The sequence below is a fragment of the Ooceraea biroi genome, chromosome 1, assembly GCF_003672135.1.
Source record: "Ooceraea biroi isolate clonal line C1 chromosome 1, Obir_v5.4, whole genome shotgun sequence".
Classification (NCBI taxonomy): Eukaryota; Metazoa; Arthropoda; class Insecta; order Hymenoptera; family Formicidae; genus Ooceraea; species Ooceraea biroi.
This window is the reverse complement of record NC_039506.1, coordinates 1182757-1210501: the sequence shown is the minus strand read 5'-3', so window position 1 is coordinate 1210501 and position 27745 is coordinate 1182757. Positions and strand designations below refer to the sequence as shown.

At 36.5% G+C, this 27745-nt stretch overlaps 2 protein-coding genes across 2 annotated transcripts; both read right to left on the bottom strand.

Annotated features, from left to right (window-relative positions):
• Positions 1-151: 151 nt before the first annotated feature.
• Positions 152-1078, bottom strand: LOC113563228. The gene is made up of 3 exons (XM_026974590.1): positions 1014-1078; positions 809-901; positions 152-515 (listed from the first exon to the last, which is right to left on the bottom strand). The coding sequence occupies exons 1-3, from the start codon at positions 1076-1078 to the stop codon at positions 152-154; spliced, it is 522 nt and encodes a 173-aa protein (XP_026830391.1).
• A 4706-nt stretch (positions 1079-5784) lies between these two features.
• On the bottom strand, positions 5785-27687 carry LOC113563593 (la-related protein 1B-like). The gene is given in 17 exon segments (XM_026975380.1): positions 5785-7838; positions 7953-8086; positions 9647-9901; positions 10098-10246; positions 10485-10734; positions 10827-10944; positions 10946-11000; positions 11321-11542; positions 13300-13979; positions 14267-14465; positions 14575-14684; positions 14899-15065; positions 15214-15312; positions 15503-15683; positions 16113-16166; positions 16649-16722; positions 25589-27687. Coding segments are annotated over 17 exon segments (4224 nt in total). The 5' UTR covers positions 26598-27687; the 3' UTR covers positions 5785-7370.
• Positions 27688-27745: the final 58 nt, after the last annotated feature.

Below are 27745 nucleotides of genomic sequence, written 5' to 3'. Positions count from 1 at the left end.
CAGAAATAAGATAAAAGTGTACGCAAGTGTAAAGCCAGTAAGCACAGATACAATGCAAGCAACAAATTAATAAAAGCCAATAAGCAAAAATAAAAATTATTTGGCAATATAGTAAACTAAATTAATTTCGCATATAAATAAAAACAATTTTCTACGTTAGGGTGGCGGGGGGTCCGCATGGCGCGTCCGGGTTCTCCAAATTGTTGCGCCGTTCGCGACATTGTTGAACTCGGGCAACAGCCACATTGGAATTCGTTGTAAACGTCGGATACGTCATCAGCCACTTTTGGTAGCCTCCGTTGAGAATCTTGATCTTCTTATGCTTTGTGCCGGGATCACATTTCTCGAAAATGTCCTTCAGTATGTTCAGATAAGTGCTGGTCGTCAAAGTTTCCTGCATAGTGTTCCAGTCCACCAGAATTATTACGTCCACGTGCTGCGCCGACCGATGCTTAAATAAATCGAATGACTGCTTGTCCTTGTGAAAGCAGTCCGCGAACTTGTAGCCCAGCTTTCTGAAAGCAACACACCATGATGAACGTTCCAAGCGCGTCGATGAATTGAAAGAAAGGATATTTTAATAAAATTAGAAAGTTATAAGCGAAAAAACATTATGCGAGATGTTGTATTTACTCCGGTTTAATTTCCGATTATGGAATGTTGATACACTTGTCGAACGTAATTTTGGAACCGTCATAATGAGCCTTCTGCCTGACGTCGATGATCAAATCGTGTTTTAGGACCAAAATATACATTTCTACCAAGTTTGAAGGAAATCGGAGAGGAAGGAGCTCTCCTTCGCAATTACCCGTAAGCGCTTACATCGACCGTACGGCGAGCCGGGCAAACCAAAGTCGGAGAATACCCGACTAGGAAAGACTGGATGCTCGGCGCGGCGCGGCTTATATACCCCCACTCGGTGGTCGTGGGGGGGGTGTGACGTCACGTCGGCGGCAGTGGCGTAGCGTACCACTACAAAGATGTATTTTAGATAGAGTCCCTTAATGATAAACCTCAATTCCGCCATTTTCGATCCACTAGAAACTAGACCAATCAGGTGCGAATCCACGATGTCCATACTTTTACTTGAGGTTCTCTAGTATAGGCTTCTCTGTCGCACACATTGCGAAAGACTGTTCTTAATAGAAACAAAGTCCTTAGAAATTGTAATTAAATTGTCATACAATTTTCACACTATGCCCATCATTTAGCTAATTTTTGCACAACTTCCCTTGCAAATTAAATGAGATCAATCACAATGCGTGTGCCTTTAGAATAGGCGTAAAAAACAGACTTAATTTGCGACGATCAAATCTGTTTTCTCTCATAATATAACAGCTAAATAATGGAGAAACTTCATTTCCATTATTTGACTTTGATTATGTTTTCAGATTTGTCGTTTTACTTCCGTATCATTGTACAATTTTTTTCTCTCGCAAGTATTTGTCCCAATGCGCCAAGTAAAATTTTAAATTTTTAAAATATGTAAAATATATAACAACAGGTCGCAAAGTGGCAACTCTTACAGCAGGAAGACTTTGACATCAATTCTTTCAGTTTCTTGTCGCCAAATATATCATTGGTTCTTTCGACGCCGATCTCGTTAATTCGTTTAACTTTTCACGCAGCTTCTCAAGAGGACCAGAGGCATGAAAATCTAATCTTCTAACCGCATAGATGTAGATATAGAATCAAGCAAAGGTAGATCAGTGATGATAACAATATATCATTCTCTAATTGAAATCCAACAGATAATTATGCTAAAATGAAAAATGTTAAATATTTATTATAACCAACTCAGAAAGATCTATGCATTGTTCAATTTTTAAAAAGTTTCTATACAACGAACTCTCTAAGAGTAATCAATTATTTTTCAGAGTTAAAAAAGAGAGCATTTTCTTTTTGCATACGTTTTGAATACGTAATATTTATATACTCTTCTTCGATTATTTATTTGAAATCCTCAATGGCTTATAATTATTTATTATAAAATAAGTTTTATTGCTTGATTGCTTTCAATCGCAAGGAAAAGGAGGATGTACAAAACAGTACTCGGTAGATCAGTGTTTTTGGTCTTTTTTTTATTTTATGTATTTCGCAAACGTCACGTTACAACTGTCGATTACGTGTACAAGACTCGCAATCCACACGACACATGTTAAACGCATCACATACAACGCATCTTATCACTCACCGTGGTGGGCACATTTACCAGCCCCTATAGAGAGGTACATATTATGAATTATATTCTTCCCCAGATCCTCTAAAGCCACACTCGCTCGCAATCGCTATGTATGTGTGTGTATATATTATATGTATATATATATGTATACGTGTACATGTGTGTATGTGTGTACGAGCTATACGCATATCTCTCTCTATATATAAGTCGATTTCATATTTACAGGGTCGATGCATGTTGCATTCTTGGATGCGCTTGCACCGAAAGACAACCGTTTCCGATCATCGCGCGCGAGATACGAGAATTTGTTAGGAACGGGCTGTCTTCCGACGCCAAGCGACGCCATCCGAGTTAGAAGTTGAAAAAATATGCAATATCATTTTCAACGAAAGGCTTGTGTGGCAGATATCATCCTCCCAAATGGCTCATTATCCTTCATCGATCTCGTCTCTACTCTCGACCGGCCCTGCTCCTACTATTTAGCGGCTGTGCTACCGCGGTTTTTCTCTCTAGCGATTTCTAAGTGTAATTCTACTTGTGTTGAATTCACGGTGCTCCTTTCCCCTCGGCACGTTTTCTTTTTCTTTCTTTTGCGTGACTGATGCTACATTTTTTTAAAATTACGATCCGGAAGTAAGATCTCGAAGGCACTATTGTATGCGAACCGGGAATTCGCTTCCGAAAAAGGATACGCACTCTCGACAATCAGCTATTAAGTCCGGTACGCTCGATGCATCTCGATTGAAACTTGTGTTGTGAAGCGCTTTAAACAAGGCGCGGTCGGATGAGATTCTCCGAAGCTCACGATTTGATAAATGTGCTCATTGATCGATCGATCGATTCGACAATGAACACCGGTCATCAATTCAGTCGTCAATCGTTTCGCGTTATTTTACATTTACGGAACAAACTTCCGTATTTCCATTAATAAAACAAAAGTTAAATCAATAAAGAACATGTGTGCCAATTTCACTGTTTGCAATAATTTGTAGTAGCTACATTAAATAACTGAACAATAAAATAATGATATATATATTTTATTATCATATACATGTGTATATGTATATACATATATACATACACACATATACATACATATAACATTGTTAATAAAATATTATACACACACGCAGAAATGTATAAGTAATGTTTTTTTGTAAAACGAATTTTGCGACTGACGACTGGTTAATAGTTTAGCGCGAAATATACGGATTCTTTTCTTCATTTTGCACATTTCATCATCGCTGAGGGACGCCTTTCAATACATCGTATGTTCTCGTTATGTGATTAAGGATAGATTCTACTAATAAATGCCGCCTTTTGCAGATAGCTAATAATCCATATTTTCTTTTTATCAGAGTCATTACTAAGTGTTTGTGTCGCGAATAATTCATTTAAAATGAATTTTGATGATTATTTCGTTGAACAAGATAATATTAATGTGTTTCTTGGCCGAATCGTTAATAGACATTTCTTTGCAATAATGTAAAAAAAAGGAAAAATATATCTTGTAGATATAATAAATGGCAATGAAAGAAATAATTCAACAAAATTAACAACTGTGGCATATTTTAGTAATGCCTCTCCTTAAGCACATAATCCTTTCACATAGATACGCAAAACACCCATCATACTAGTAATGTATGTATACTCTTTTTATATGAAATATTTTTTTATTTTCATTTTCTTAAATTTAAAATCAGCAATCAATAACCTCAACCTCATTTAGCGTAAAGCCTTAAGTAAAATTAGGTTTTATTAGCAATATATATAAGTAACAATGTAAGAATTTATAATATTTATATGTATGTATAATCTTTTTACACTCAGTTTGGACATTGATCTCATGGCGCGGGCCTCTTCAACTTTGGATAAAAAACTATGTACATTATCATTATATGTTACATGCTTAACTATTTTGCAAAGAAAACAACGTTGCAGGATAATTAACATACGCGAGATATGAAACGATGCAATTTCAATGAGATAGATTGAAGGTTTTGTTGTGAATCCTCTCAATGTTAATGTCTTCTCTCAGAGCATATTATATATTCCCGCATTTCTCTTCTTTCAATGTTTAACGATTTTCAAAATGTGCGCCACGAATTGAACAAGTCCATATATTATGTATATATATAATCTATTGTATTCTTAATTTTTGTAAACCTATTAATTTACGATAGCTAAATTCTATTCGTTATTGTTATCGCCGTTATAGTCGGCTGTAGAAAGCATATGTCATTCGCTTAAAAACTGGATAAATTTAGGTCGACGAGAAACGAGCTATGAAAGTATATATACAGTAATCAATGAGCATGGAGCTTTTCGATTAGCTCACTATTAGTCATCCTCTTCTCGTCTGGCACCATGTACAGCTATATTAACTATATTGCGACTGATAAATCGATCGGGAATTATTTGTGCTAACAATTCTGTTTTCTCCATCTGTTAGGCGATCATTTTTCATCTCCCCTTTCTCGATTCATGTTCTCTCATGTTCGCTTCGTTTGAACGCAAAGATGCCTAGTCACGACCGTTTGTGGTAACATGAAAAATATTAACGTACGCAGTTTCGTTGTATGCTCAAAATATAATTTGACTAATTTGACAAACGAAAAGAGATAATGCATCAATTTTATTAATTTGTAGTAAATCAATCAATTTCTGCTTATAGAATGCTTCGCGGACGAATCGGCTCTCCAGCACGCACGCACACACAGATCTAGAGATTATTTTATTATTTTTCGTTTCACTCATTTCTTTTAATTTTCTTTATCACTGTCGGAAGCAAAGTATTGACAGGCACGTTCTGTAATTATTATTATTATTTTTTTAAATAAGTATATGATTTTTATTATGGGATGCACTTTTCGCTACCTAATCGCACATGAATCTCCTGACCATTTATTGCAAATTAATGCACATTAAATATTACAATTTCACGCTTTTTAATGAAACTACTCATCGAATTATTAGCAAGTTTGAATGTTATTTGCAAAATTTCGATAACGCCATGTTTCGAATCGACAGTATTGTGAGAATCAGTTTTAATCTGACAAAGTTTCGGATTCCGTTCATTTTCTTGTATCACGACACGAGAGAAGGTCTTGTCGAAGCAATGAGTCTTGGGAAGACAAAGAAAGGAAGGAGATAAGAGACTTTGCGATAAATGTATGTACGGTACACGCGAGTATTTGATACTGAATTCGGAGTAAGTCGTATCTTACTGACCGTCTATTGCAAATAATGTTAGTGCGAGTCCGTTCGTTCACTTATTGTTTTAATTTCGGGAACGACATTAACGTTGCTTACTATTGACATAAATATCTAAATAAGTATGCCGATGTACATGAATACCGCTGGCGTATCAATGTCATTATACATGTTATTCGTAACTGTCACTCAAGTAACAGCTGCGAATTAAGTATTCGCTAATGGAAAATCAAGCAATGAAGTGAATATTATAGTCGCGTTTCACGTTTGACAATATCTTCTCCTGTCTAACATATCTTTCTCTAATCAACGCTACTACCGTTCGCTTCCTCTAAGGATTATTGCTGTATAATTACCCGTGATAATTGTATATCACCTTTTATTCTCCCTTTTTTTATATAAATTGTGTAAATTATGTGTGGTATAATTTGCTTAATGCGTGACTAGTATACCAAGATGTCAGGATATGAATCTAATAATTTCCTATTGGCATGAAAACATATCATCGCTCTTCGAATATACATCTCTGCATAATCTAACAGTTTGGGAAACCTCTCCGACTTGTTCAAGAAGAAAAAAACAAATCGTTGATACCAAATCTATTGAACTTTTGATTGATTAATAGCCAGTGCATATTATTTGACGAACAACGTTCGACGAATATTACTTCGTCATCATACAAAACGAATCCGATACAAGTCAATGTCCATAATAAATTCATTTCGTTCAACTTGTGAAATATAAGATATAAAAATAACTATTGCATAAAGCGTATAAAATATACATACACGTGATAACCTTGAGCAACGCAATTTTTAAAAACTTGATTCCAAAAAATGACTTTAAAGAATTTACAAATGACTTTACAGCAAAAAAGTTTACAAACATTAAAGTGTAAAGACAATATTATTTTTTTTATCCAGTTTGTATGATATTTATTACATTTGTGGTATTCTCTATACTATTTTATGCTTGGCAAACAAATGTGTAAAATAAGTAAGAAGACAAGAAGTATGTTGATTATGCGAGTTTTCAAAAGGCTAAAAAAATTTCGTTTAATTGGGACAATAATGCTTTTTCGCAGAAAAGTATTCCCTATAAAAAGGAAAAAAAACTGGTCGAAAAGGCTTCCGAATAAAAATGTCAAAAAGAATGTAAAGAAATATTTCAATGATTACAAGAAGTACACATTTAATAACGGTTCTCATAGATCCATATCTAAGCAACTTCGCGTTTATCAATTTATACAACTTTTATCATTGGTTTTTAAATTCATATGTTACAGCATTCGCGCGATTTCAATGTTTAGGCGGTCATTATTCGCATACGTTCAATATTTATTTGTCTTTTGGATAAAGATAGCACGTTCATCCTTTTCATCAAACACTCGCACGGGTAAACAACATCGTCGTATAGTACGTCTATATATAGTAACTACTCCACCCGCGCGAATCTTTGTCGTTTTTACGCAATAAAAATATATGAAATAAAAGCGTGAGCAAAAAATATATATATATATGTACACACTCACAACTCTTTACAGGCATTCGTCCTCTCATCATTCCGTTTTCCTCCATTCTCGGCCATTTATCTCACAATGCAATCAAAGTAAGTAATGTGAGAAGAAAGCGAAAGTATTTTCCGCAACGATAGCTGCTGCGCGTATCGCCACGCCAAGGGGTTTTAAATATCAGTAGGTACATCTTACATACAAAATTGCAAGTCCAAATCACTACGTCGCGGGTTTACCTTTCGTAGATACTCGTGTTGCGCGTAAAGAAGATCGCCAGCGTCCTTCAATTTATCCATGTGCTTCATTGAAACTGCTTACAGTCGCTGCCACTTACGCGCGTCACCGCAGATATTATCAACACTTTCATCACAGGAACACCATGACATCCCTTTGCCTCGCAATATCATTTAGATAAAATTCGGCCGAGTACTTGTATAATCGCAGTACAACAATCGCACTCCTTCATTTTTGGGAACTGGTCGATGGGTCCGTTTTGCACGCGACAGATTTACTCGCATCGGACTTGGAGCTGGCTTGTGTTCTGGCAGTGACTTGCGATTTGCCGCCTGCCTCGTGAGGCTTCGTAAAGGAACCAGAATTCTGTCTAGCGTGAGGTTGCTGCTTACTGAGATCTCGATGGCCGCACGAACTCGGTGCAGAGTCGTTTCGCCGTCGTGGATAATATGGCCTGGAAGAACCGAAGGAATCGGCTCTGGTTCGGGAATACGATAGAGGTACCGAGTCGAAGCGTACTCTCTCTGCTCTGCCTTCGAAACTTGCTTCGCCTGGGATTTGTATTGGCAGTGTAGTACTACTTCTGCTACCTGACAGTCTGCGTTCTCTGCTTGTCCGTGAAGCTTCGGCGCTCGCGCTCTCGGAAACGCTCCTGTTACGTTTCCCCGCAGCTTGGAACATCTCGTGTATCTGAGGCTGCAAAGAACGACATGAAAGTTACATATATTACGGATCTTATACAACTATGAGCTCTATTGGAACGAAGTGTTTAATAAAAACAGCATTTTAATATTTAATAATAACACTTACTTCCACAACTCTAAAATCTTCGATACTTTTGAACTTTGATAGATACTCTTGCAATCTAGAGTCCACGGGAAGTTGATCAGAGTCCTTGTAATACTTCAAAAATGCCCAAAATTTTTCTAATCCATACAGTTGTCCTATTAATCCAAATGAAAATTTAATTAATATCTTATTATAATATAAAATATTAAAATATGATAAATAATTGAGCACATTGCAATTAAAAAAAAATGATGGAGGAACGACTGCTCATACAGAAAGATAAAGAGTTTATAATAAAATCGACCATACGAAATTCTGTCTTTCTGAGAATAAAATCAACCTTGAATATTAGTTACTTAGTCGTTTATCCGACGAAATTACACGATTTGAGTTTTACAAAAATTCGATATAAACAGAATATCTCGAAAAGCAATTTTACAGTAATAAAATTTTAATATTGCAAAGACAAGTATTCAGTATCGTTTTGAGAGGTTCAACAAGAAGCATGCAATAAAATATGATATAATTCGAAAAGTGTATAATTAGCCAGTCAGTAATTCAATGTTGAGAGTTTATTTATGACCCAGCTGGCAATATAAATTAATTTAATATACACGCAACGTTTCGGCCGTAGTTTTCGGCCCTTCTCAAGCGCTAATCTCTAACAATAAGTCACATTCTAAAAACAAATCAACGCAACCAGTTACAAATGTTAGAATTGTTACAATTTATCATATCGCGATAAGTTATCAATTAATACTCACTTGCTGAACATGACTTATAATCAAATTAAAAATTGAAAATGAGAATCAGAGACGCATGTGGTACAAGAACCCGCACATCTTCGAGGCACAATAGCTTCTGACTGCGTTATCGAACTTCGCCACAACAAGTTTACGTGTGTATCAAAATATTATCGTATGTAGCCGGTAAATTTTCAGTGTCCTTTTGCGAATTGATAGCCTTATTAAAATAGAAAACGGTCACGAATTCGAATGGTGTGATGCAGCAGTGTTACACCAGGAAAACCACTTCAAAAAACGTGAGATTGCCGAAATGTACTTTATAAAACGAAACAATAAGGCTATCAATTCGCAAAAGGACACTGAAAATTTACCGGCTACATACGATAATATTTTGATACACACGTAAACTTGTTGTTGTGGCGGAGTTCGATAACGCAGTCAGAAGCTATTGTGCCTCGAAGATGTGCGGGTTCTTGTACCACATGTGTCTCTGATTCTCATTTTCAATTTTTAATTTGATTATAAGTCATGTTCAGCAAGTGAGTATTAATTGATAACTTATCGCGATGTGATAAAGTGTAACAATTCTAACATTTGTAACTGAGTTGCGTTGATTTGTTTTTAGAATGTGACTTATTGTTAGAGATTAGCGCTTGAGAAGGGCCGAAAACTACGGCCGAAACGTTGCGTGTATATTAAATTAATTTATATTGCCAGCTGGGTCATAAATAAACTCTCAACATTAAAATATGATATATTCAAATGTGCATTTTGATAGATACTTTCATTAATTATTTGTTGTGTTACTACTATCAAACCCCATTCACAGGACAAAGATGTCCTCATGGTGTTAGCGAAAGAACACATTTTGCTTTTGCACAAATCAACCGTTTAACTATTAATATAATCATAGTTAAACAACCTACTTGTGCCGAAGCGAAATAGCATAGAAAGAAAATCTGAACTTACCATTTTTGTAATCGTCTATCGTTTCCATCTGAAAATGTTTGTACAATCCATGCCTGAAGTTCTTTTCTAAGCCATAACTGAAGAATCTGAAGAGACACTCCAATCCGTATCGATATCCTTCGCAGGCATCCTCTTTGGCTATGGTTCTGAACTCCTCGTACATACTACGATTGAAATTCTCTCGCAAGAAAAACGACCAGAATCGGAAAAGAGTATTCATTTCTTGCGATTGTCCAATACCTAATCGTTTGCGCTCTGAAAGATATGAAACATGGCGTAAGTGAACATTTTAATTCAGTATTCTATCTATGATTTACTTGAATGACAGTCAGATTAAAATATTTCCGCACCGATTTTTCTTAGCCGGGGAAAGAATAAGACTCATCGTTTCGCAATCACTCAAGTTACGTTATATTAAAAAAAATATAAATGTTTACGATGAGATTTTTACCTTTCAGGCAGCGTGAACGATACTTGTGATATGCTTGCTGCGTAAATCCACTTTCCTTCAACAATGCATGACTGGGATGTTCGCAGATACTGGGCATGCTACCGTAACTGTTCGCTAGGTAGCCCTCATTAGGACTCGTGCCCGCGCTACTTCTGAAATATCAAGAAAGAAATTTTAGTATGCGTCGAAATTTCGATTTTCATATTTCTGTCGATTATTTCTATTCAGATTGAAATCTTTCTACACGGTAGCTTCTTCAGCCGGGAAAAGAAGACAAATATATAAATATATCATCATGTTTTCGCTCACGAAAACAGATTAGTCATAGAAGTTGACACGAACCAATCAAAGATTGGTTAAAGCTAAAAGCTTTAATTATGGCGTTACGTACCCTGAGTATGTCCTCGACGATGTTCTCGAACGTCCATGATCCAGCCAACATGATGCTCCACCGGAGGGTTATTGCTATGACGGGTCTTTCTCTTTCGTGGTGTTCTCGGATCAACGGACTTATCTTTCACAACGGCGAAGAAACGAGGTGCGACTCTTAGTCCCTCTTTTGCACGTGGCCTTTCGCTCAGCGATTCTTTTCCGGCTTGTGATCTTTCTTTGAAAAGTCTTGACTTGTACTTGGAAGCTGTGAAGAAATATCGTAATTTTATAGTATGTCTTTTACAAATGATCTGGTTTTTATTTCACAAAATTAGTGTTTCAAGCCTTGAAATATACCTGAGGTGGTGAGGCCGATTGCGGACTTTCTAAAATCTTCTATAGCGAAAGGAGGTGGTGGTGGAACTTCTGGATTCGCCTTTCTTGGGGCTTTCGGTGCCATTTTCTCAAAATCTTTTCTGGCTAACAATATTGACTGTTTTGTAACTTCCACTAGACGAGGACGAGCCATTACTGTAAGAATGCACATCAATATTATATTAGTTTATTTATTAATAGACTCATAAGTTTCTCAAAGTATTAAGTGCTTGCAAAACGTCATAAATTTACAAATGGGTATAGCAGTGATTTTGCCAACTTTTTTCCTTCAAGCTACTTTTTCCTTTAAATGTGATGTTTTATTCGAAATGCATTGTTGACTATTAATTCTGATTCAAGCATGACCACTTAAAAATTAAAAAGTAATTTAAGGAAAAAGATTATTAAGTCGCTGTTACATTTGTGATCTTACAATAATTTTGCAAGTACCTAACAAATGAAATATGATCTTACACTTTGACTGTCTTGCTTCCCTTACTTGCTCTTGCGCATAATCAGACAATTCAGCATTAATGAATTGTTCTAATTCTTGAGTTATTTTCACTCTAGTAGTCCAATCTCCTGTTCTATCGTAACCCTCGTGCTTTGGGGCTCTAGATGATGGAAAACTGGTCTGCGTGAAGATAAGCAGCTTATTAATATCTCTGTCCGACAGATAATCTTCATCATCCTCAGACCTGTAAAGAATTATGTGAGTAACCAAACGGATACTACCCCAAAGTGTGTAACATTCGAAACGCTCGAATATTCGGGCCATATTACCTAGATTATACGACACTTTAAGTCTTTTCTATGTACACTTAAGATTTTCGTCTCTTGCATATAAAATAAAAATAAAAGAAGAAACCAAGTATGCACTCTTCTAGTACTTTATTTTACTATTTTTGTAAAATAATAAGAAAAATCAATTTAGACATATGGAAATTATAAACTTTTTCCAAATGATGATTTTGATATTCAAGAAGAGCTATTGAAAAACGTAATCGATTATAATTTCCTTTTTTTAACAGTTTTTCAGATGCCATAATATTCATTTTTTTAAACAATTTTTCAAATGCCATAATATTCGTTTGTCGTTACATAAATTATATTTATCAATAGAGATAAATATAATTAAAATCATGATGTAATTTTTGTTATTATACTACATAATGCGCATATAATATGGTCAGGTATAAGTCAATAGATACGCATTTAACATGACTATTAAAAAATTGTAATAGAGAAAGTTTAATATAAAACTTGACGCTATTAGATGTCCAAAAATTATACAAAAAGAACGGTATGTTGTTATATTTTGTGTGTGTATGTGTCAAATGTTTTCTACGTTAGCTGTTTATAATAATACATACGAAACAATATTCAGAAAAATTTAATGATTAGTATGGTAATTAACAAGTTATTTGATGTAATAGATACCAAGTTATACATTAAAATTTTACTAATGTATTTTTAAAATCTGCCTTCTAAAACTACATCATAATTGAATCTTATCTATCTTATATCTAGTTCATACAATTGTTTGGTATTACAATTTGTATAGAAAAGCTTTTGACATGATACATTTACATAAAAATTTTTAATTTTTTTCTCTTACTCTTTTTTTACACAATTTCCAGAACTCCAATAATCTGTAGTAATAAAGTTTCAAGATCTTTAAATTTCGCACTTGCAGCAGATTATGATTTAACATTGACAATTAACGCGAGTTAATTAATTGAGAATTTCCTAAAACATTGTATTACTACGTGTATGGTATGTGTAAAATGTGTATAGAAAGTTGATTGGTCGCGTAAATATACATGATGCGTCTTATGTAAATTTTGCGTGAGATGTATGCTTCTTATTTTCTAAACAATTATATGTAGAACACTTATTATTATAAAACATTTTTACATCTATGTCAAAACAAAAATAAACATAAAAGCAATAAATGTGTATAATGTGTATAATGTGAGGGGAAACTTCGTTTTTCCGTAACGAAATTTTCCACCGTTGAAAAGATTGTTTCAAAATTTATTAATGATGCTGACATTGTCAAGTTTATTTTTGTTAATGTAGCTATTATCCGAATAACGAATAACGAATATTCAGATAATACAATCTGATTACTCAAGTACCATGCACGTTTTAAATTGATATCACAGGATAATCGTAATATAAAATATTAGCAAAAAAATCTAAGTATTAAAATATTTAAATCAGCATCTCCAGCTACTTTATCTATCTCTTCCTTGAAATAGATAATAAAACGAAAGGAGAGAGAGGTCTAATTAAATTATTTACAAACCCTAAACTCGTTGTACCTCGGACAGTCCAATTTCTTTATAATCAAAGTCAATCCTAAGCAATTAACAGTCGAGATATGATTTCTAGTTAGATTCAATTCGAATAGTAATACCAAGTATCATTAATTTCGTCATAATAAACTAACCATTCCGAAAAGGCGTTATGACGACCAGTCGGAGGTGATATGTCATAATCTTCGTCAAATTGAAAATCCAGTTCCTCCCGTGCGACGTTCTTGGTGGTATCAATCTTCTCTTTTTCTTCAGATCTCTCTTTGTGCGATTGCTTGACTCTTCGTCTCACCTCCTGCCAAGCATTATCACTCGACGATTCTGATTTTTCTTCGTTCACTTCTCCCTCGAACACATTATTTGAAGTGGAGGAGGAACCCGCTGCGATTGGTTCATTGTCTATTTTCACAAGAAGATTATTATCAAAGACAATTATTACACTACTTGGTGACTCCTCGGCAGTGTTCTCCTTCACAAATCGATTCTCATTATTCATCTCGTCGCACATATCCACCGCAAGAAAATCATTGATCCTTCCCATTAATTCCATCGGCACGAATTCCGGTACATCAGGATTTAAAGTCTCGCTTATCGACGAGGATGTACTCTGCGATTTACTGCGCTGCCCCGCCATATAAACGAGGGGAACTGGGGGATTGGGTACTGTGGTTAAAATCTTTGCGGAGGGGTAAAACGCATCTTCACAAGTAGGAAACGTTACTTCGTTCGAGGATGGAGTACATTCTTCTGATTTGGCAGCGTAATAGCTCGCTTCCGAGACGGGCCATTTTAACGGATCAAATCTTGTTCTAATCTGCAAAGTAAAAACATTCAAGTATTAGAGATATTCGCTGTGTGTTAGATAAATGTGAGGAAAATATTCTCGAATAATTAAATATGTGTAATGAGGCTACTATCAAACTCCATTCATCGAACTTGAGACAAGTTCTAATGGTGTTAGCGAATCCTCTTCTATTTGCTTTAGCACAAATCTTGGATCTAATACACATCTGTATGACGTATTAGATTACTCTTTGAGATCCATGCTGCTTACGTACGGCCGATTTTTTCGTCGAAACACATGAAAAGCGTTTACGATACCTTGTATCCATCCTCGAACTCTATCACTTCGAGTTTTTCAGATTCTAGAACAGACTCTAACACCAAGTGCAAATCCATCGTTAAGCTTTGTACACGTGAGAAAGAGGCAACCAAGACAACAGGTAAAAATCCTTGAGCGTCCATTCTACGACGGAGGTAGAAATCTTTCACGAGATTTTCTTCAGAAAAGTAATACTCTCTGCAAAAAAAAGGAAGAAAACAGTTACCCCACAAGTCGTATATACATTACATGAAATATCAGGTTGATGAAATAAATATAAGAATTATGTGAAATGTATGAAACGTACATTTGTTGTCTTATCGAGTCCTTCAATGCGACGACATAATTCGGATCATTGAAGTAGCAAGTGCCCATATAAGGTATCATGTACCCAGCGTCTGTGTTCTCATACTTCATCTGCAAGATAAAGGAAACACGTTACACCATACCTGTCGTGAAGAAAAGTCTGCGAGTGTACCTCACTCTGAAAGTTCTCAGATCTACTATCGCTATTATCTATCATGGGTATTATCAGATAGATTCCCACTTATGTTAACATCATTGTCGAAGAAGGAGATTGCAATTGTGGTGACAACAATTTAAACTTCGAATATTAGCAAGAAATTATTACCTGTGTGTAATCCGTGGGGTAGTACGTGTATTCGTGTCGCTGTCTGAAATTACCACGGTCGCGTCCGCCCCGTCCTCTACTTCTATAATTTCTTCCATTGCGCCCTCGCTGATTGTATCCTGACGATCTGTTATAATCTCTTTCACGCCAGTGTTCACCATCGTTTGCTACAACAAAATCATTGTATTCAATGTCGCAACTGTTATTCGTAATATGTTCGTTATCATCATACGCTTATTTTGATGTTAAAGTCTAATTTACAGTTATCGATGCGACACCATTACTATATGTATATATATATATAAATAATTGTACCTTCGCCATTCCTCTCCCTGTGGTTATATCTCTGCGATCGCGAATTTCCACGATTCTGCGACAAGTCGATGTCTAACGGAACCCATTTTTGTTTATTCACTGTAAAAATGGTATCAGACTCAGACTCGTCAACTGTATATTAAAGATAATGTTTCTGTTTAGCTTCATTGAAAATAATTTGAAAACAAAAAGACTATATGATTACTCTCTCTCTCTCTCTCTCTCTCTTTACAAGAGATTCATTATATCGTTATTATCTCTGAAGTTCCCAATGCACGAACAAACTTACCTTTCCTTTTCTTTTCATTGTTTTCCGTTTGTTCATCGTTATCATCCTGGCAGTGGTTTTGTTCTTTATTCTCCTTGCCTCTATTTTCGAGGTTTGTGCTGGTGCTATTCGTTTTCGAGTTGCTTGACTCGCCGTTAGTAACACCGTTAGTAACATTTTGTTTCGAAGATATGGCTTTCCTCTAAAATAAAATATCATTTATTGTATAAATCTTTAAAAAAAAGCGATATAGTCATCATAAATTAAAATGAAAAGCGTTCGTGTACAAATGCTAAACATATTATGTCAGACGTAATAGCTTTTATCTAAGACGTCAACATTACATTTGATATTTCTCTAGCAAAATTTTACACTTACAAATTCATGAACAAATCTGTAAGCTCTAGTTTTTGCGTGTGATTTATCATGTAATAATCAATATATAACATATTTCGTTTTTAACAGACAAAGAATAAGAATTTAAATATATTTTCTCAGGAATTATATTATTCTAATTATTATTACATGCAATCTTTTAACTTAAATAAAAATAACAAATACTATATATAGTAAGTGAATTATATATAGTAAAAAATAATAAATATTATAAAAATTCAATAACGATACGTACCTCTGTCTGCTTTCCTAAAGTCGGCCAATCGCCAATGTTCGAAAAATCACTTGCCTGTTGTATAACACATAAAATATTAGTTGTGTTATTAACAATATAAAAATTACAATAAAACAGCGATAATTATGTTTCTTAAATATTATAATACACTAAAATGTGATAAGCTATAAAGAAACAAACATCTATCTCTTAATGTTTGTTCAAATATATATTTTTATTTTTTATCAAATATATTTTATTTCTTATCAAATTCAGAAATTTGATTTTTCATGCATGATATTATATCTATTAAACTATTGACCTAGATTACTATTTACTGTCATCTTATCTCTTTGCAAACAACTGCAATATAGTCATTTTTAGCATAAATAACTTATCTAACTTAGAACAACGTGTTCTTGAAATAAAAATTTATCTTCTCTTTTAAACTTATCATGCAGTTATATGCAAGCTGTAAATTTGTCTATTTTTTTTATAAATACATGCATGTATCCTAAACACATGTAGCTGAAAGAGGTAAAATAAAAATATATTACGTTTTGATTGATCCTCCTCCTATCTCTGGGGGCTCTGACAATTGTAGGCTGAGCACTGCTTTCGATACCATTTTCTGAAAATATAAAGAAAAACATATTTATATAACTCATAAAGTATTATGACAAATTTCCTTATGAGTTAACAAGAAAAGTGCAATATGTAATAAAAAGTAACGTATTTTCTTTCAAATGTGGATAATAAATTCCAAATAGAAGGCATATGCTCTCAAAGTTCAACCAAATGCAAAGAATTGTTAATGTAAAACAATATATAAGAGATAAAATGCGGAAAACAATTAATAAACAAATTGGTCATTATGATCAAGAAAGATCAAGAAACAAGAAGGAAGATTTGCGATTAGAAAACTCGTAGAACATAGAGCTCGTTACATGTTTGACGTCACATTTAATAATTTAGAAATGCAGAAATTTTTCGAAAGCTGTCTCCAAGTAATTATATCTTTATCGGCCCTCTTATAACCAGTTCCAAACCGCATGACCTCGATTATCTTTACACATGTACATGTACATTGTACACATGTGCGCGTACGCGCGTGTGTGAGTTTCTTGAATATTTTTATCAGCACATCCGACGTCAGATCAGAAATGAGAAACAGAGTAAACACAACGACGCCGAAGAAAACAGAATTAAGGCAAAACTTTTTCCCGAAGAATATAGTTTCGCTGATCATGAAAAGCGATACTATCTTTTCTGACGACGCTTTTATCGTTCTCGTAATAGTCGTGCCGTTACGAGCGAAAAAACGGTTGTAATAATGATTGATTAAGTGATAATCAATCTGACACGAGCCACCGTGTAGCACGCTTCGTCGGAACGAAAGTAGCAAGGCCACCAAAGTAAAAATTAAAGCGATATACGAGCAATCTGAAAGCCATGAACCGGACCGATAAATTATAGTCATCTATAAAGCGATCGGCAAAACGGGCGTGTATCACGCATTAATATTACATAGCACGTTCTGGCTATTTAAACGTGTCCTCCAGGAATTACGATCACGAGTCACTTTATCCCTTTCGCCTTGCATTTCCTATCTGCTCGTGATTTTCTATTGCTAAATGAGTTAGCACACGTGTCCATTGCAGTGTTATTAGCTTCAAAAACTCGTGTATACATTTTATTTACGCACATTTTCTATTTTCGATTTAAATATTGTATCTGGTCCATGAGAGCTCTTTCGTACAATTATCGTTGAGACTTATCTTAAATTCTTTTTTTAAGTATTTTATACTAACTTCAAGTTTATTTTTCTAGTTCTCCACTAGAAAATTAATTGTGCATGATCGGAAAGGTCAAGTGTAGAAAAAGAAAGAAAAAAAAACACATAAACCGATTTTGCGATTACAATCCGAGCGAAATTGTTTGTCAATAGCGCAAATTGTTTGCAAATCTCAATGCCAAAGAATCATGGGCAATGCGGAGGCAGAGATACGATTTTGGCAAATTGCCTCGTACAATCACTGACAACAGTAGGCGTTCCAAATAATAAACAACGATTCAAATATGATAGCGTTTTTAACATTGTAACATTTTCTTCCGGTACAATTCCGGTGTAAGACAAAACTTTATTTTAACGAATAAGTTACACGTTTAAAAACTGCAAATTATTATCATTAATAATACTGTATCATAAGTTTCTTTCTTTTCCTCCTTCTCTTTATAATCATTTTTATAAATTTATATATTTCTTCGTTCTACTACTATTTCTATTATAATTACGTCATTATATATAATTGATAAATCGATAAATAAGTATTTTCTTATGAAATAAAAAGAAAAAAAGAATAAAGTAAAACGTCGTCTGCTTTTGTTTTTCTGAAGACTAAAAATTTTCCTATTATATATCAAAGAGATACATAAATGAATTGCAATATTTCTTTCAGGAATTCTACTTATAAATATGTCAGAATTTAAGATGCATGTGTCACGAGGTGTAGTAAACTTACTTAAGACACTTGTACAATCTTACGTGATTCGAATGTTTTTGGAACTTTGTAAAATAAAACAAATGATATTCAGACTTGTAAATCTCTATTGTATAACGCTGCCGTAATAGTAGTCGCAAGTAGAGAATTTTGTTTTGAGAAGCAGCTGTCTACACGTCTATATTTATTACCTGCGTGGGAAGTTATTTATGACTGGGCTTATAAATACATAATAAAAAGTATATAAATATATAAATTGTGCGATACACAACATACATGCATACTGTCATTATTATTATTATGTGTTACAAAATAGCGAATCTGTAAGATCAACAGCTGCACTCACAAGCTCCGGCTATCATTTATTTGCACTAATTAGATAGAGACTAATTAGATTCTCGTGAACGTGAACATTATATTGCGCTGACAGATTTATGTTACGTTACATATTACGCAATGTGCATAATGCTGGAGATAGCGGTATGTTAATGTTGACTCACGTTTCACAGACTCATTCTCGCTTTCATCTATCTTCATCGTATCGCCTACGCGACCTTCTCTCACGATTGTCACGGTAGAACCAACAATCCAATTCGTTTCCGCCTCGTGTTACGCGCGCGAATCGCAGCTTAATTAAATTGCAGTCTTGACCACGATGCTGAGAATCGGTGTTATCTCACATCAACAAGAACTTCACGATCTCTATTACATATATATAATATTCTGACTGCATCACGATGATCGAATTTACATGCCACACACACTCACACGCAGTCACGCGTGCCCATTCACCGCGAATTATCGAATAATTCGACGTCAAATTCTGAACTTCATAAACGGATTGATTAAATGGATAAATAATTAAACGACTAGTTTGTCTCGTCGCCCAAGAAAGTCGGACGTAATGAAGACATATCGCGCTACTCGTGATTTTATACAACGGAAAAGCTCGAATCTTCTGGATCAAGTTCCGTGTAACCTGTGCAATATATTAGCGCGATCACGGAGCACGGCTGATCGCGGTCGATGCCGAAGTCACGATTCGAACGTCGACGAGCCACTGAGGGCCGACTGGCTCAAGAAATGAAATGAAATGAAACGAAACGAGCCGACGCCGACGCCAACGCCGACGCCGACACCGACACCGACACCGACAAGAACGACAAAACTGTTCCTAACGGCCAAGAACGTGAAATACTTTTATAACCAGTGCTATCCATATGGAATAAATAGTTTCTATCTTTCCAAACATCTATCCGAAGTTAGCCGAATTTAGGGCTTGTATATTTCGCTTGGGTATTTGTGTGAAGGCTTGCAAGTTTCTCGACAAATCTAAAAATAGGAAAGGTAGAAAATAAACATACAAAAATGAACATATAAAATATAGAAAAGAAATATTATGTACCTAATAGTTTATAGCAGGAATTTTTTTCGAACTTTTGCATCTGAAAGAGAAATCGTAAAAATATTACAACGTAAAAATATTAAATAAATTGTTGATTAAAACCTTTGAACTATTTTTTCCAAATCATTCGATATCGTGAAAAGTGTTCCTGCAGTTGCAGTTTGGTCAATTAGTAACCGAGCAACGTGATGTCATCAACGACACGATTATTTCGATTCGATCGATTCACAGATGTAAATTTATGTTAAGAATATGTCGTGCGATATCAAGATATTATACTATCGAACAAAGTTTATCCGTTTGCGCACTCTCACTAAATATCGTATAATAATTCTTTTTTTCTTCACGTTGCACAACCATATAAATATTAAAATATCATTATTAATATTGCGAATTTATAATTATTTTCAGTATGTTGTATTATAAATTCTTATGTATTATAAATTTAATCTTAAGAATCAATGAATATTACAAATGAATATTACAAACCGCTTATTAATAAACGAAGGAAAAGAGACGGAAAAAAATTGAGAACACAACAGTTGTAAATGCCTTTCTTTTTAAAAAATATACGAACACGTGGATATACATTTATGTTACGTATATGAAAATGAAAGAAACGAGGAATGGGGTATAAAAAAACCGTGCAACCTTCTTTCGACATACCCCTCTCTATATTCTTCTGTACAATTCATCTCACTCGTTATTTATTCGTATAACGTACTAAAGATGAGCGAGTCGCTGCGTAACGCTCCTCGCAGTGTTTCCCAAATGGTTTTCCGCGGTAGATTGGCGTTCTGTAAAATGAACTTTTGATAAAAGGGCGTCCCATCGCTCTCGTAATTCCAGCGAGTTTGAATGAAACTTTCTTGATATTGCACGTACAACGTAATGCCAGGCGTATATCAGCGTACGAAGGCTTCGGTAACCGGATTAAATTGGGAAACACTGCTCTAGCAGCTGGAAACATGTTCGCAAGATATTCGCCAGCCGAACGTTCTAACTCGAATCGCGGTCGTCCCGAAACAGGTTTCCGTTCCGCGACTCTCACTTTCTGCGACGTATTTTAATCGTGGATCGATCGAATCGCGCCGAGGCGATTGGTCAATTGGAGTAAGACCAAGGCCTACCTCGCGTTCTCGCTCCGCGTTTAAGGTTGATCACGTTGAAATCTTGCCGCGCCGTCTCGTTCGTCTCATTAATGTTGTACGCGCATTTTTCGTGTTGCACGCAAGGTCGAGGAACAACGTCACACGACGCATCGCGAAGGGATGGGCGACGAACGTGTCTCGTTGCGCAAGATTCAATCGAGAGACCTAATCTTGTAAATTCTGCAGACATACGATTTGAATGGAGACAATTTCGTGTGCGCGTAGCTCCTTTGTAGAACTCAATCGTATCGCCAACGGAAATAGCGTGCCACTTACTTAGAAACAGTAAACTTTCTTTCAACACTGGACAAATAAAGTACTTGATTTAAGTCAAATAGGTATAGGCAGAATAACACCGAGGATTTTTATTAGTTAGATTCTTCGAATTCTATAATAGTGAAAGAAACTTAAGAAAACCTTATAAATTCCAAAGTTATTTCTTTGCACAAAAGAAAATTGCTAACGGGATTACCGGTGGTTGTCAGCAAGACTGAAAATACCTGCGAACATTATGGGTGTTTTCCAGCAACGAGACAGTGCGACACAGTGTATCATTCTATCTTTGTTGTTCGCTGGTATTGAAAGAAGATAGAATGATACACTGCGTCGCACTGTGTCGTTGCTGGAAAACACCCTATATTAGGTGAAACGAGTAAGCAGGACAAAACTATAGAAAAGTTTCCAACCGAGTCACGGCTTCGGACGAAAGTGAACATTCAAACAGACCGTTAAGTAAGACAAAGCGTCACACGGACGCTCTCGTAACGTAACTATGCAAGGTGTCTCCTACGACGCAAAAAAGGAATGTCAATGTCGTTGCCCTCGCAATAGTATTCTCCCGCACTCGTCTCGGTAGATAATCGGATCAAATGGATCAATTGCGTGTCCCGCAGATTCGGCGATATTTCGCGCGGCCAAAAATTGCGCGAGAAACATGCTGCGCGCACACTGACTTGTCAAATCGAAAATACCATGCTGTTATATTTTTCGATATGATAATGATATTGCGAGGATGGGCTACTTCCCGGAATGCGTTTCGCGTTTCCGCGTGGCCTGCGAAAAAAAGCGGGGAATGCACGTTAGCATTTTCGCTAATATAGAAAAAAACTAAAATTCTTTATCTAATTATACGATAATACAAATATAATATTGGACTGTAATGTTACATGTATGTATATTCGTCCTGTTTTTTATATGTTTTTAACGAATATATATTACAATTCAATAGTTTTGTGTGTGTATGTGTGCGCGCGCGCGCGCACGTGTAATATTAATAAATAATAAAAATTTTGTAAAATAGTATAAAAAGTTCAAGTTGAACGTTTCAACGGAACGCAGGATAAGCGAATAATTTTCCATGTTCTGACGCATATGAAAGGCATATCGAATCTGTCAATATGCAAACAAATTGCCGAAGGCAACATCTCCGCCACATGGACATTTTGGTGCCACGTATACTGAGACATGTTGGCAGCGCGAAGATAAGGTTGTCGCTCAGGCGTTCGCAGCCTGCCGTTTTTGCTATCACGATTATCAAACATGCGAAGAGTAAGTATCGACGCATGCCACGAGCTTCAGTTTTCTCGGATTTTATTGCTTTCTTTTCGGTTTACGGTTATGTCTATCGCGCACAATTATTAGACAACTAAATCACGAACGTGAGAACTACATATTATGGCAAAGAATATTATCTTTGTTAAATTAATTTCAAGACGCGATAAGAATTCTTTCGCAATCGAACGAGACTCGTACATGCGTGTACGTTCCAGATTTTCGAATCTGAAACGGATATTTTTTCCGACCAGAAAAATATTAGCGCAGTTGATGGAAATAATAAGACGAGGAAACGAAGAGTGAACAACATGTACTTCTGTTCATTAATCTGTCCTCAGTTGAGTTTCCATTATGTACGACGTTTTTCTTTTCTCGATTTTTCAGCGCTCACACACTCGTGCGTTTCTATTTTCATTTTGTTTCGTAATATATACCTCGCTAAGACCTCCCGCACAGTCGTCGCTAAGATTTGATCTGCGTGATTTTGTGCCGTATTTTTAAGAATGTTTTCGATATTCTAATCTAGAGACATGATAACAAATGTACAGAGCGTACGAAATATATTATCTCCTTTTAACTTAACTTAAATTAACTTTTTACATTTAAGTAATTGGACGTTGAAAGATATCAATCACGTATTACATGATTGAGATAATAAAGCAGGTAGGTAAACACATATTTCCTTTCCTTGAACGAATCATTCTATATCACGTATAATACAATCTATTTATAAGTAATATTCCGTAAAATCGGCTCTTTCAACATTACTTCTCGAATTTCAACGAAATTCAAGTGCGAGCTAGTGCAAATAAAATAAAATTGGCAACAAATTAATAATTATGTAATCGTTATGTCTGAAATATTTTTGCGCGGTATGAGCTATCGGAAAAGATTTAGAGAAAGATGATAAGGTCTATTACGAAATCGGAGGAGAGGCAGAGGAAGCGGCGGGGCAAAGTACGAATCATACATTCATAAAGCTTTATCTACAAAGTTAGATGTAATTAATGTTTTTACAGAAAAGCAGAATAGAATTTTATCGATAAAGATATTGTAATAAATATCAGTGAATATGTTGAATATTAACATTAAAATTAAAATTTAATTTAATATTAATATTAAAAGATTGTATTAACGTAAGTTTTGTGTTAAAGAACTCAAATTTACATTAAAATAATAAAACTTTACACCTAGACTTTTGCCAGAAAAAAACTTTGGTTTACAATCAATTCCCTACCACACACATTCGTCTACATATTTCCCAATTTACTTGTATGTTTTTAACGAATATATATTACAATTCAATAGTTGTGTATATAAAAATATAATATTAAAAAATAACAAAAATTTTGTAAAATACTATAAAAAGTTCGAGTTTAACGTTTCAACGGAACGCAGGCTAAACGAATACCTGCTTTCCCAATCTACCTACTGTACATAAAAGATCTTTCTAATATATTCTTTTGAACTTCTTTTTTTTTCTCTTTCACATTCTTATTAAACTGACATTTGGAGAAACATTTGAAAAACATTTAAAAATTCTGCAATGTAAAAAAATTCTCAAAAGTTAGAAACTCTGTGAAAAGTCTGAACTTAAGTAATAACGGTAATTTGGGTTTTCCCTAAACTCAGGTAGGCAATGGTATACCGGACATTGTATGGTGAAAGAAAAATTTATATCTTTAACGGTTGCTCAAAACATGCAAAAAAAATGCAAAATGTAAAACTGCAATGAAACATGAGATAAAATTTGAAGAGCAAATATAATTGGAGAATGTAAGCTTCTATAATATAATAAGTCTATGTCAAGTTCCATCTATAGTCTACTGTGAGGAAACAAAAGCTTAGTTCTCGAAAAGTTTAAAGAAAATATTGGTTCAAAGAAAAGTCCATGAAAATGGGAAGGCATCATTTACCAAGTGTCACCAAATTTTCTGAGAATCGAGTATTCTCTAAATTATATTCTGTTGTAACAAAACTCTGTAGCATTATTTTAGTGAAATTCCAAGACAAAATTAAATATTCAACTACATATGCGCTGTCTTCTATTAACATTTGCCATCTTTGTGGTAGCTTCATGATTCCATCTTTCTAGAATATATTTTTTTTTCCTTTAAAAAAAAATTTAACAACGCTACAGATTTTTGTTACAACCTAATACTAGCTATTTATCTATGGAAATGCATTTCTGGAAATTTAGAATTTTGTATGCTTATAATTTCTATGCCAGTACACATAGTAAAAATTATTACATCAATTTTTTACATCGGAAAAGATAGCGATTCTGCAAATATTTGTTAACTACAAGTTGTACAGTTTAAGCGAAAGTAATGGCACGAAGAATTTCTATATTAAGAGAAATTTATATATATAATTTAATTTATTATATAATTATTTATTATATATTTATTATAATTTAATTTATTTATATAATTTATGTTATATTATTAAGAGCGTAAAACTTGCAGAGCAAGCAAGCTTTACAAATTCTAATAATTACATTTACCGAGAACTCAGGTATAAATCTTTCTTTCACCATACAATGTCCAGTATACCATTGCCTACCTGAGTTTAGGGAAAACCCAAATTACCATTATTACTTAAGTTCAGACTTTTGAGAATTTTTTACTTTAGAGAATTTTAAAATGTTTTTCAAATGTTAGACTGATTCTATTATAATTCTATTACAATGTATTCAAAGAGAATCAAAATCAATTATTCACTCATTATTTACAACATTATGTTACGCAAATCTGTTGTGCAAGAAAAATTTCTCATTCAGCTCAAGAACTTTGAGAGCGAGGAATACAAGTTTCACTTTAATGTTTGCCAACTAATCAATAGTAAATTCAATCAAGCAAATTTTTCATAAATTGTCTAACTCACCGATTGCAGGTTGCTTTTGCTGTGGTTGTTGTGGTTGCAGCACTCGCCTTTCTTTGTCGCTTTGTCTGTCGGAGCATTTGGGTACCGTCGGAGGCGTTTGCGTGGACGTTGAAGCTTGCGAGGTGGACGTCTGTGTCGTCGCAGATGTGAGCGGCGTATTGTTCTTCATCCACGGATTCACTCTAGGCAGCGGCGCCTCTACGTATTTAACGGGGGACGAAGATGCCGTTTGCACTTCCAGCTCGACATTTTCATCATCCTTGCAATAATGGGCCTCTTTCGGGCCGTGCTCGACGACGCCATTACGGTCGCTGCGCTCTCTGTGCGGTCTCTCATCACTGCCGCGTCTACCAGCGATACTCGCACCTCCCACGCCACTGTGACCACGTGGTTGATGGCGGTTGTTTTCGCGACGCCGGTTGTGCGCTTCGCGATGCGGCTGCTGCTGCTGCTCGCGGTGCATCTTCTCCTTACGACGAGCGCTCTTCGGCGCGACCGTCTGGAAATCACCGTCGCTCCCGACGCCGTCACTGACAACCTTATTTACAAGTTCCTCAAATTGCGGTGATTCTTCTCGTTGCTCGCTATGATCACGTTTATCGTGCCCTGCGAGTGGCAAGCTCGACGTGGCTCCCTTGCGACTATCGGTGATCTCGATATTGATGCGCGTGTCGTTTGGCAAGCCCGATACGGAAATCTCCACGTGCTGCTTCGACTGAACTACCTGCGTCGACTGACATCGACCGACGTGTTGACTGGATCTGTTCTTACTCACGCTTGGCACTATGTTCTCCTTCACAACCATCTTCGCTTGCTGCTGCTGAGGCTGCTGTGAAACCGATACCTGTCCATCGATGTTCTCTTTGTTACAGCCCTTCAGGGAAGAACTCGTCGAGCGGTTCTGCGAGCCCTTTGGATTCAGCACACTGGCGTAGGATTGGCAAGGCCCCGCCTCCTGCCTCTCATTGGCGCTCTGAGCGCCCCCTTGGCCGGCCACCTTAGCTGCCATCTCACGGCGAACTGACGTAACTACGGGGACAAAAACACGAGGTTTTGGGCACCGTGCACGAGGCCGCGCGTCGAACCCGGTTAACGGGTCTCGTCGTCGTCGTCGTCGGTGTCCCCCTCACTGCTGTCGAGGAGTTTCTTCTCGCGACAGCCGGGATGATCCTCACGTTTGCCGAGGTGCGACGAAACACGGCGATTCACGCGATACGCGATCTAACCTCGCATGCGTGCTCGCACTTCACATGCCCCTCTCCATGCTGACGAGGGACTTAGTCGCGTGCGCGGCCGCTCTCGTCGACGAGGGGGGAGCGCCACGGCGATATTTTCTATTAGCTCGACTCACCCACCTCGGTGATTAGAACGCACCTTTGAGAATTCGCTCCTCTCGCGCGAGACGCACGCGCGCACGGCGTCGGAACACGCGGTCGCCCGAACAAAGCAGATGCGGGCCTACTTGATACGCGCACGTACGTCCACGGTGCACGTGCTGCTGCGACTCCTACCTCCTTCCGGCCGATTCGATCGCGTGAAGACCGCGATGCGGTAATACGATGACGCGGTGGCACGAGCACCTCGTGGCCTCGTGCTTTCCGGCGGATTTTTCAAGCGAGAGCGCGCTGACTCGGCGACTTTTGCCGCGACACGAAACTCCCGGCGTAGGTTACACGCGGTGATCCGTACGACGCACGAGGATTCGCGAGACCGCCCTCCTCTAACCGGCGAACGGTCGTCGGTGAATATTCCGGATGCGCACCATACGTGCACGACTCGCCGCGAGGATGCTGGCAAACAGCGGTGGTCGGTCACGGCACGCACACGCAGTCGTTCGTATCTTCGGTCCTCCGATACGCACTGGTCGCGCGGCCCCGCGTGACTTCGCGAATCACGGCGAATTACGCGATATTTCGTTGACTGCACCTCGCGCTCAACTCACGCGTCTACCAGCACCGGCATGGCGTCGCGTTACCGCGGATTACGTAAACACGGCGCATTTTCGGCGGAGCTTTTTCCACGGGCGAAACGGTACGCAAGACACATGTGGTTTAACGCTGGCGAGGCACGCACGAGCACAGCCTACCGGCTTCCGGTTTGATCGATCGTGCATACGACGCGCGAGATGGCGCGCAACGTTTCCGCAGAACTACCGCA

Excerpts from the sequence above, each read along its gene's own strand:
- LOC113563228 (XM_026974590.1), bottom strand. The coding sequence starts at position 1,078 with ATGGACATCGTGGATTCGCACCTGATTGGTCTAGTTTCTAGTGGATCG. Across the intron at positions 902-1,013 it reads TCGAAAATGGCGGAATTGAG|CCGCGCCGCGCCGAGCATCC; the intron begins GTTTATCATTAA and ends GGGGTATATAAG. Across the intron at positions 516-808 it reads GTCGATGTAAGCGCTTACGG|AAAGCTGGGCTACAAGTTCG; the intron begins GTAATTGCGAAG and ends TGTTGCTTTCAG.